Here is a 10599-nt window from a genome sequence, read left to right on the forward strand (position 1 = left end):
CGCCCGAAATGGAATGAAGAAATTTGTTTGCGAAATTGAAAGAAAAATTTGCACCTCTTTCCATTTCGGCGGTACAAAGCCGCTTCTTCTTCACCTTCTCTTGGACGGGGCTCAGATGGCCAGCGTGCCGAGATCTGGCGGGCGGTCCGGCTCGGCGCTGGAGTTGTCGTCGGCTGGAGCGGCCTCCTTCCTGTCGAGCAGGTCGCCCACGTCCTTCTCGAGCTTGTTCTTCTCCTTCCGTTCCTTGTTCGTCAGCGTTCGCTTTTCCCTGCGTAGCCACACGGCCACATATATGTGTCAGGCCCACGACACACGACACGACACACGACACACAGACACGCAGACCACACACATGACACACGCAAACACGACACGACGCGAAGACGAACCGAAGGATGCGGAGCCGCTCTTCGGGCGAGGGCTCGTCGGACTTCTTCTTCTGCTTCTGCTGTTGTTGGGCCGCCTCGGCCTCTCGTCTCTTGCTGTTCTGCTCGTCCTCCTGAGCATCACCGCGCCTCCGCGCTCCGCCGCCTCGTTGGTGGTGGTGCGTGGGCGTGACGTAGTCCCGCCAATCGGCCGATTCTTCCTCCACCTCCACACGTGCACCCGCGCCACCACTATAGTCGCTGTAATCGCTGTAGTCGTTGTAGTCGGTGTAGGCGCCATAGTCAAACTCGGCCTCGGCCTCGGCGTGCTTCTCGTCGTTGTCGTTGTTGTCGTCGTTGAGCTTCTCTTTGTCGCCGGAGACCATTGTGGTGTCGGGTAGGGCGACCTTCTCGCGTTCGTGCGGAGCGAGGAGCAGGAGCAGTTCAACGGCCTGGATGACGTCGCCGTACAGGTCGCGGAGGGTGGCGCGCGCCACGTCGAGGCTGCAATCCGTCGCCGCCATCACCGTCGCCTCGCCCTCGGTAATATTCAGATCACCGCCTCCTCCCGCCTTGGGAGAACCAAACGACGACGCTGACGACGACGTTGGCGACGATGCAGTCGAATAATATGAAGGTGCTGGCGTCGAATATGACGATGACGATGACGAAGAAGATGATGAAGAAGATGATGATGATGATGATGATGATGAAGAGTAACTCGTGCTTGGCTTCCCGTTGGTGGACGTGTGCGCTGACGAAGAGGAAGACGACGACGATGAAGAAGACGAAGAAGAAGAAGAAGCGGAGGCGGTGGTGGTAGCTCGCTTTTGTTGTGCCCACTGGGCCTTCTTGGCCTTGTTCTCCAGCCGCAGTTCCTTTTTCGACTTCTTCTTTGCGGGCACGCCACTGCTTGCCGGGGGCGGCGCTCCGTCTTCCTGCCCCACCACCTTCACCCGCGCCGCCTGAACCCAACCATCCACCCAGCGACTCGTCTGTTAGTACGTGCGTGTACAGTGTGTACAGTGTGCGGTGTGTGCGATGTGCGGTACCTCGAGTTGAACTGAGGGCACGCCGGTGTCGGACTCGCCAATGGGACGCACTTGGGTGAACGGAGAAAAGAAAGTGAGACGGTCGCACACAGCGTACACATGCCACATACGACACACGAACACAAGGCCGAAGAAGGGTAAAGGCGAACACGTACCGCTGGCGTAGTGGTCGCCATCGTGGTAGCTGAGGTGGATGGTCTTGCCACCGGCGAAGTTGACGATCTCCCAGCGGGGCGAGTTGAGCTGGTGGATGGCGATGTTGATCTGGAAGAGCAGAGACATGGCCTGCAGCTCGATGTTGCCACCCCACGTCTTGTCCTGCTTCATGTTGCGCAGATACTGATACACGCATCACCGCACACACACACGCACACACGCACCCCGCCATGGCGTCAGCAGTCAGACACCGCCCACAAGCCAAGCCACGATCGATGTTGGCGACGAACCCTTTCAAACGGAACGTCGTCTGTACGTGTAGAAGAAGTGTTCACAAGAAGTAGTGGCAGAAGAAGAAGAAGGAAATGTGTAGTGGATGAGCAGCGAGTAGCGAGCAGAGAGTAGAGAGTAGAGAGTAGAGAGTAGAGGGGAAGAACAACGCAGCTTGAAGGGCAGTACGTGCCTTCGACAAAGGGCTCGTAGTCGGGTCTGTGCTCCTCGATGTAGCGACACACGGCAGCGCGCACCGAGGCGTAGTTGTTGGGATGCCCGTAGAGCTGGTCCGACACCGCCCTGTTTTCCATGCACCCACTCACGTCAGCGTGCCCTGTCGTGCGCTGCTCCTATGCGCGTGTGCGTGTGCGGCGAGCGCGCACCTGAAGAGGCAGTTGCCTGTTGATGTGTTCACGTGGTAGACGTAAGCACAACGTTATTGTTTGCGAGCAAGGTGGGCAGCAACGCGCTTTGTGAGGGGGGGGATGTAGAGAGACGTGCCATCGCCTGCGATGGATTTGATGCGGAGCTGGAGGGCGCGTAGCTGGTCGCCGAGCTGGCGATACTGGGCCTCCCACCCGGCGTCACCGTACTTGTGCTGCTGCCGTCCATCTCGCCCGTTGCCCTTCCACCCGCCACCACCTCTGCCACCCTTGCCCCCGCCTCCATGACCTCCTCCCTTGCCCTTGCCCATTTTCGTTGTTGATTTCGCACGCAGAAATCAACAAATTAAGAATAATCTGCAGGGGTACAAGGTGCCACGGGGCTAGACGCAGACAAACAAAAGATGAAGCCGCAAGTGCGTGAAGGGCGGGTGTGAATGGAGCATGCAAGAAAGCGAGCAGAAAATACACGAAGAAGGCACTTCAGCGAAAGGGAAAAACAAAACAACGATTTCGTCAACGAGCGGGAGGCCGTTTTCTCCTTACAGGGAAGAGACCAGGTTTCAGGCTGGATCTGGCCACCAACAAGGTTCTGGCGAAGACATCGCACACATTTCCAGGCCACTTGTTTGTTCTCTGTTAGCCTTTCACATCATCACCAGACATGTCTCCTTCCCCCGTTGTGGCCTCCATGGTCTTTTTCCTGGTGTTCTTGCTGGCTCTGGCGTTCCTCGGTCCCTTTGGCGCCCTGCCCATCTGGGTCGCCTTCTCCTGTGTCAACTGCTTTGAACTCGAGTCCGCCCAAGTGGAGAGCGCGGCCCTGGACATCGAGATGGAATCGGGCTGCTCCAAGAACACCCTGATGGTCGCACCCAAGCTGGTCTAAACAACGAGCATCAAACCGAGGACCACGTGTGGTTCACCACATCCACGTGTGTCAACAACAGTGCCAGATAGAGCTTTACAATGATTAAAAAAACAGTGTTGCAGCACAACAAATTGACGTGTATGGCCCGAACCAAAACAGCCAAGTGGCTTACTCAAAGGAGATGGACGCAAGCGAGCAAAAGCGGCTTCATTTGTTTGGGTAGGGGGGCGGCAAAGGTCAGACCACCCCGTTGAGGCAGCTCGCTGTTCACTTCTTCTTGCCCAGACCACCGCCGGTGTTGGCCTAGAGGAGGAAGGGAATGGCCACAATGAGCAACGTCGTTTTGTTTGGTTTCAAAAGAAACGCAGAGAAGAGAGGAAGAGAGGCGACAAACCTTGAAGAACATGATGTCGCCGTCGACGACGGTGTAGTTCTTGCCCTCCTGTCGGTACTTGCCGGCGGCCTTGACGGCGGATTCGCTGCCGTGCTCCTTGAAGTCGGCGTAGGCCATCACCTCCGCGCAGATGAATCCGTTCATGAAGTCCGTGTGGATCACTCCGGCAGCCTGAGGCGCCTTGGTACCTTGCTGCATGCGTTCACACAACACGGAACACACCGCACACACACCACACAGACAAGCGATCACAGATAATGACAATGTTCAGTCAGAAAAAAAACGCTCCAACGAGGTCGAGCACAGAGAGGAACCTGAAGTGCGTACCCTGATGGTCCAGCACCTGACCTCATCGGCACCGCAGGTGAAGAAGTAGATGAGGCGGAGGGCCGAGTAGCCGTTCTTGATGATCTTGGGGATGGCGGGGAGGGCCTTGTGGGGCTCCAGGTAGGCCTTCTGGTCCTCCTCCGGCATCTCGAGCAGCTTGGACTCGAGCGCGCCCGAGAAGGGGATGATGAGCTGGTCCTTCTGCTTGGAGTCGACCCACTGCTTGATCTTGGCCAGCCAGCGGTTCTTCTTGTTGAAGTAGTCGTTCTCGGACATGTTGACGAGGTAGACGACGGGCTTGGCGGTGATGAGCTGCAGCTCGTTGAGCCACTCGATCTCCCGCGCGTTCCAGTCGCCGTACCGGACCTCCTTCTTCTCCTCGCGCAGGTAGTTGAGCAGCCGGCCCACAAACGCCAGCTCGTCCTGCTTGGCCTTGTCCTTGGCCGCGCGCCTCGACTCCTTCTCGGCCTTGTCGTAGTACGCCTCCACCATCTCCACGTCCTTCAATCGCAGCTCCTCCGAGATGATCTCCATGTCCCTGTGCCATGCCGTGCGTGTGTCGATATGAGTGCAAAGGCAAAAATGCAAAAAAAAATGTAAAAATGTAAAACGTGAACCGAGCTCGAGTAGCACGAAGGGGGTACCTGACGGGGTCGAGGGCGCCCTCGACGTGGGTGATGTCGCCGCTCTCAAAGATGCGGACGACGTGGAAGATACCGTCCACGGCGCGGATGTGCGACAGGAAGGCATTGCCAAGACCCTCACCGCTGGCGGCACCCTTCACGAGACCGGCGATATCGGTAATCTGCACAACAACAACAACCAGAAGTGAGCGTTGGGAGATGAGGAGCGCGCGCTACGCGTAGCTTGTTGCTTCATAGCCTCTGAATAATCAAGTGGTGCGAAAGATGCAGGGGGCGGAGAATGAAAGAGCGAAGGCGAATGGAGGCGACGTACCGCAAGACTGGCAGGGACGACGGAAGCGGGCTTGAACACATCAACGAGCCAATCGAAGCGCCTGTCGGGCACGGGCACGCGGGCCTCATTGGGATCGATCCTGAAATCGAGCTAGAGTTTTAGCATGTGGGCAAACATTATCGAATTATCGCAGCCATTCGTGAAAATTCGAGAGTCAATTGCTAAATTAATGAAGATGATCCTGCCGCTGATGATAAAACAATTGAGCTGAGATGCGTACGTGCAGAAGGGGTAGTTCTCAGCAGGGACGGAGAGCTTGGTAAGAGCATTGTAGAGGGTCGACTTGCCCACGTTGGGGAGACCGACGATTCCCATCTTCAAGTTGGCGGTGGGCCGGCCCAGGAGGGGCTTGGGGGTCGCGTCTTCCTTTCCCTTCTTCATCTTCCTCTGCTCGTCTTGCTGGAGATTCGATCACGAAGATGCGACAAGTCACGCCAAGCGCCCTCTGTTTCACCCCCAAACAACTCCGGAAAAGAAGAAGAAAGAAATCAGACAAAGAAAATTTGAAGAAAAACTGTTTGCTGGCAGCAAAAGAGTTCACAAGGAGAGGGAGGGCGTGGCCACTGCAGCCGCGGACACGGGGTGGTTGCTCTTGTGGAGCATCATGAGGGACATCTGGAGGGGGAGATAGATGAGGGAGGCGAAGAACAGCTTTCGGGCCGACGTGGTGTCTCTCCGCGTGTAGAACTTGTGCGCCATCCACAGCAGATACCTGATGATCAAACACCACATGTTTCAATGAGTGAACCGAGCATTCCTTATGCATTCCTGGGCAGTGGCTGATATCGTTCTAATTACCCGTTGCAGAGTGTGGAGTCGATGGCGTAGACCCAGCTCGTCATGCCAGCATAGCTGGAGACAAAGCCCAGAGGAAGCAGCATGGCCGAGAAGACGTAGGAGAGGCTCATCACCCTGCGACCGAACGTTCGGTCAGAGAGAATCGCGCGACTTCTAGAGAAGAAGAAGAAGAGGGGTCACGCGTACGCATCGACGTTGGTGACGGAGAGCATCTTGTAGCCTGCTCGGGCGTAGTCCTCCTTCAGCGGAAACGAGAGCGAAAGGAAGTGGGGGATTTGCCACAGGAACAGGAGCCCTCCTGGAATTCCGAGCAGGCATGCGCGCGTCAGCTGAGCTGATCGTTTTGCCCTCTTGTTGTGGTGGTCGCTAATGGCGCGGCTGTGCGTACCAAGTGCCCACGCGCCCAGGTCGAGCTTTCCCTTCGTGACCGCCACCCAGCCGATCATCGGTGGAATGGCGCCCACCACAGATCCCACCTGCACCACACCCGCACGACACGCAACACACACAACGCCACACAGCACACAGCACACGACGCAGTGAGCACCACGACTAGAAAAGAATTTCATGAATGCAAGCGGAGGAATGCAGACGCGTACCCAGGTGTTGATGGGGTGCATCTGTTTGAGGGGCGTGTAGACGCCGGCGTAGAGCACGATGTTGGCTAGCGCGAGTGCAGCGGCGGTGTTGTCGACGCGCGCCATGAGCAGTGCGGGACCGACGATACCAGTGATCACGCCGAACATCGTCGCATGCGTGCTGCTCATTCGCCCTGCGAAGGAGAAGAGGTCGACCGGATGTATCAGTAACGGTCCACAGGAGGTTCACCGCACCGCACCGCACCGCACGCACGGCACGGCACGCACGGCACGCACGGACACGACACGACCAATGGCCAATGGCCAATGACACGACACGACACGACCAATGACCAATGACACGACACACACCTGACAAAGAGCGAGAGAATGTCGAACGTACCTGAGGGCAAGGGGCGAGTCGAGGTGCGGACCATCCTCAGGTCTAGCTTGGCCTCGATGATGTGATTGAAGGTGTTGGCGGATATCACCGCCAGGCCGGTGCCCAGTGATGTCAGCGCAAACCTGCTCGTCCCGGGTTAGACACCGATGTGATGTGTCAGCGCCGTGTACGTGTGTGTCGTGTGTCGTGTGTCGCGTCGTGTGTCGTGTTCGAGAGAGCGAGCGAGAGAGAGAGAGAGAGAGAGCTCTGTAGTACCGCTTGAGATCGAAGGACGAGAACGGGGCCATGTAATAGCCCGCCATGGTAGTGATGACCACCATTGAGCCGAGCTTGATCTTGCCCAGCTCGGAGTACATGGCCAGCGTCTCCCGGATGCTCTGCAGGAATGACACCCTGCATCCACCACCGCATTAGCCAACGCGATGCACACGTGCGTGTGCGATGGTGTGCGGCGATGCGTGTGCATGTGCGTGTGCGGTGATGCGTGTGCGATGTGTGCACGAAGAACGTGAAGGTGGTGCAGCCGTGCCTCTTGGTGTGGGCGACGGTGTGTGGGAAGGAGGGGAAGATGCAGACACCGGACGCGGCCTCGCCCGGCTGCTCCGCCCTGGACCAGGCGCCGTTCCATCCCCACGACCGTTCGCTCGTGCTGCACCCTTCCACCGCCAATCGCACTGAGACGCAGATGATTGCAACGAACGTAGAAAGTGAGAAAGTTCCGGCATTAACCAAAAGACAATGGCCAAGTCACCACATCAACAAGATGGAGCAAAATCGCAAAAAATCACCATGGAGTATTTAAAAATATGCAGAAATCTGATCGGCGCGAGCGCACCGGGATTGAAAGCCGAACGGCCGAGAGCGTGCACTCCAAGATGTGGAATTGGCAACATTGGAGAGAAGATAATCGGGCTCGCTTAGGTCGCTTTAGGGGTTGACGATCGCCCTCTTCGCCCGTGTCAATTCGTTACGATTACAATCTCCAGCGCTGCAGATTTCTTCGAAGCCAAAGAGAAACAAAAGAAAAAAGGAAAAGAATATTCCTTTCCATGTCTGCCGTCAGCCAGGACAGGACTGTGGAGGCCTCAGAAGGGGAACTTGTGATCGGCGGGGGCATCGCGCAGAGAGTTCTTGCGAGCGACGGTGCAGATGGAGAGGAACGAGCAGGTGTTGGAGGGACTGCAGATGCTGGGCGGCATGAGCGTGGCCTTGGGGATCGGGCTCGTAGAGAAGGTCTCCTGCGCCCAGTACTGCTGATCGTTGGGCTGTGTACGTAGCGCACGGATCAACAGCTGATCCTCACATATATTTGGATCAATGTAGTGTACCTGCTGATCAAGAAGCACAGGGGTGGCATTGTCCACGCTCTGGTACCAGAAGTTCTTCTGAAGACCGTCCTGTTCCCTGTAAAAACACCAGATCAGAGCACAGCGGCGAGGTGAGGTGCAGTGGGCACACAGTCAGGCCAGGCAAGCAACGTACCAGGTGTCGCACTTGGTGTTGTTGATGACGGCAGTGCCCTGGTAGGTGCCATTCACCAACCAATCGCGCTTGACTATGCCACAGCCATTGGCCGCAGTGCAACACATGCAGCACTGAGCACAGGGTTGCGCCGTCGTCGTCAGTCCTGTCGTGGTGGTTCAAGTGGAAGAGAGAGGGTACCTCGTTGAGCTCGGGGAAGTGAAGGTAGCGATAGCCCTGCCACACGTAGTGGCTGCAGGGAGTGTTGGTGAGGGGGTGCACACTGAGCGACAAAAAACACTCCGACCGTTAGCTCATAGTGGCGTCATCATAGCCACATCGAAACACAAGAGTACCTCTCACAGTAACGGTCACCATTTCCATTGGCGCGGTCGGTGCGTGCGGCCTGCTGCGTCGAGTCGTAGTAAAAGTAGCCGGTGGTGTTGGCCTGGAAGATGATCTGGGTGGTCTGTCGAGGATGGAGAAGGTTACTTTCTTACTTCCTTGAACAAGGACAGTGGGGAATGGAGGGAGATCAAAGTACTTCGAAGAAGGCGCTGGACCACACGGCAGGCCACAAGGGGGCGGTCGGCGCAGCCTGGGCGCAGGAGAGAGCAAGGAGAATTGTGGCCACGAAGGCGAAACAGGCAACACCGCGGGCAGTCATCTTCGCACGACCTTGAGCACAGAAAACAACACGAAAGCCACACCCCGGGAAAAGCACTTGTCGTGTAACAGGCCTGTAACCAATCATACCCGGATTTTTCTCGGCACGTCTCTCCCATTTGATTTATTTATTTATTTATTTATTTATCCAAAAGCGTCTTTGAACTTTCGATCGATGGAGGCACCGCACCGAGACGACCCTTCGCTGTCGGAGGAGGAGCGACTAGCGCCCCTGCTGGGCAAGGTACACGACCCTGGACATTTTTCTTTCCTTTATTTGTGAGTATTTATTTATGTGCAATTAATTCAAATAAATAAATGGTAGGTGGAAGCATGTGTGCAGAAGCTGCTGGAGGACCACAAGGACGTGGCTTCCGAGCATGGTCACTGGAAAAAGGTGAAGGAGAAGCGAGGCATCACCGTCCACCTCCGCCACGAGGAGGTCCCGCACCTGCCCGCAACCTTTTTTCTGCCGTTTCTATTTTATTTATATCTTTTTTTTTGGAAGCGCAGGGGAATCCCATCAAGGCGGGCAAGGCGCGTGGGCTCATCCCAGGCAGCCCGAAGCTGCTCCTCCGCATCCTCCAGTCCCTCGACTACTATCCTCGTACTGCTCCACTCCCCCACCACTGGGCGTTGCAGCCTACCACCTAAACCTTGTGTGTGTCGTGTGTCGTGACGGTGTACATGCCGTGCTATTCGTGTCGTGTGTCGTGTGCGTGTCGTGTGCGTGTGCGGCCGCCTGTGCAGAAATCGATCCGCTGTACACCGGCGGGCGTGTGGTGGACAAGTTCGCCGATGGGAAGCACGAGATCATCTACGCCGCCTACTCCTCGGGCTTCAACCTCGTCGTTTCGCCTCGCGACTTCCTCTATCTCGAAGGTTCGCCTCTACAATTCCCCACAAAAGCCTTGGCGCCTTGGCGCAGCAAAGTGGTTGGTCGTTGTCTGCTCACAGTGGCCGCTCTCCACCGAGCTAGGACGGCGCGATTTTGAGGGCGATACGAGGGTGATTGCGTGCATATCAATCGAGAGGGACGATGTGCCGCATGGTACCGCACTACTACTTTGCCTTGATGATCAAGGCCTGATCAGCCGCGACTCTTTTTAAACTTCCCCTCTTCGTTCGGTCGTGATTGCTCAATCAAGTCAAGGGACACGTGCGGGGGCACATATTCGAGTCGGGCTGGGTCATCGCGCCATGCCAGCCGACAGCGGTGCGTCTCCTCGCTCCTCCACGTGGTGATCAGGCACAGAGCAGAAGTGAAGCGTCACTCACCTCGCTTCGCGGCTCTCTCTGACGCCTGTGCTGCTCAGGCGGAGATCAAGGCGGCCGGCCTGGCGGACGTGGAGTCGGATTCCTGGTGCGACTGCCTCTTCTTGGCCCAGGTCGACATCAAGGGCTGGATTCCCACTTGGCTAGGTACCTGGTCCACGTTTTGCCTGCCGCAACACACGCCAACAATCACCCTAACACTGTGCTGACGACCACCTGATCCCAGTGAACCGACTGAGCGGCGAGCTCGGCGATGCGCTCCACAGGCTCCGGAAGTTCATCAAGGAGAAGGGCCACACGGTGGTCTTCGAAGATGACGGCCATCACTCGTGAGGTGTTGTGGGGCCGTACAAGAACGTAAGCCCGCGATCGCCCTCGTGCGCCGATCAGTGCGCAGTCACGCGGTCCCAACTGCTTTCGTCGGTTTACGCGTTGTTGTCGACACAAAAGTTTCAATTATTTCGGCAATTTGGCGTCGACAAATACTTGCTCCCTGCAAAGCGGAGGGACGTTCGTTCTTTCGTCTTTCTCTCACCTCCGGCCGGTGCAGAGCAAAGCAGCTCCTCTCCTTAGCTGAGCTGTGTCCCTTCCCCTCACTACCATCTCTCAAGGCATATACTCC

General features: G+C 56.8%; 5 protein-coding genes across 5 annotated transcripts; 1 reads left to right on the forward strand and 4 right to left on the reverse strand.

Moving 5' to 3' along the window:
- Positions 1 to 111: 111 nt before the first annotated feature.
- On the reverse strand, positions 112 to 2540 carry ACA1_267130 (OTU family cysteine protease; the record flags this gene model as incomplete). The annotated part of the gene is given in 8 exon segments (XM_004341492.1): positions 112 to 268; positions 390 to 937; positions 954 to 1119; positions 1209 to 1330; positions 1418 to 1467; positions 1573 to 1756; positions 2011 to 2146; positions 2344 to 2540. The coding sequence occupies 8 exon segments, from the start codon at positions 2538 to 2540 to the stop codon at positions 112 to 114; spliced, it is 1560 nt and encodes a 519-aa protein (XP_004341540.1).
- An 824-nt stretch (positions 2541 to 3364) lies between these two features.
- On the reverse strand, positions 3365 to 5177 carry ACA1_267140 (GTP binding protein; the record flags this gene model as incomplete). Its single annotated transcript, XM_004341493.1, has 6 exons — positions 3365 to 3400; positions 3492 to 3683; positions 3819 to 4356; positions 4463 to 4623; positions 4776 to 4875; positions 5017 to 5177. 6 exons carry the CDS (start codon positions 5175 to 5177, stop codon positions 3365 to 3367), a joined length of 1188 nt encoding a protein of 395 aa, XP_004341541.1.
- A 156-nt stretch (positions 5178 to 5333) lies between these two features.
- Positions 5334 to 7203, reverse strand: ACA1_267150 (protoheme IX farnesyltransferase; the record flags this gene model as incomplete). Its single annotated transcript, XM_004341494.1, has 8 exons — positions 5334 to 5508; positions 5595 to 5708; positions 5781 to 5892; positions 5983 to 6070; positions 6194 to 6366; positions 6576 to 6697; positions 6831 to 6968; positions 7154 to 7203. The coding sequence occupies 8 exons, from the start codon at positions 7201 to 7203 to the stop codon at positions 5334 to 5336; spliced, it is 972 nt and encodes a 323-aa protein (XP_004341542.1).
- A 457-nt stretch (positions 7204 to 7660) lies between these two features.
- ACA1_267160 (uncharacterized protein) lies at positions 7661 to 8703 on the reverse strand (the record flags this gene model as incomplete). The annotated part of the gene is made up of 6 exons (XM_004341495.1): positions 7661 to 7840; positions 7904 to 7979; positions 8058 to 8170; positions 8238 to 8289; positions 8393 to 8505; positions 8581 to 8703. 6 exons carry the CDS (start codon positions 8701 to 8703, stop codon positions 7661 to 7663), a joined length of 657 nt encoding a protein of 218 aa, XP_004341543.1.
- A 174-nt stretch (positions 8704 to 8877) lies between these two features.
- Positions 8878 to 10310, forward strand: ACA1_267170 (START domain containing protein; the record flags this gene model as incomplete). Its single annotated transcript, XM_004341496.1, has 8 exons — positions 8878 to 8946; positions 9046 to 9144; positions 9216 to 9309; positions 9453 to 9584; positions 9631 to 9753; positions 9851 to 9918; positions 10019 to 10124; positions 10204 to 10310. The coding sequence occupies 8 exons, from the start codon at positions 8878 to 8880 to the stop codon at positions 10308 to 10310; spliced, it is 798 nt and encodes a 265-aa protein (XP_004341544.1).
- Positions 10311 to 10599: the final 289 nt, after the last annotated feature.

The sequence above is a fragment of the Acanthamoeba castellanii genome (assembly GCF_000313135.1).
Source record: "Acanthamoeba castellanii str. Neff unplaced genomic scaffold scf7180000084770, whole genome shotgun sequence".
Lineage (NCBI taxonomy): Eukaryota > Discosea > Longamoebia > Acanthamoebidae > Acanthamoeba > Acanthamoeba castellanii.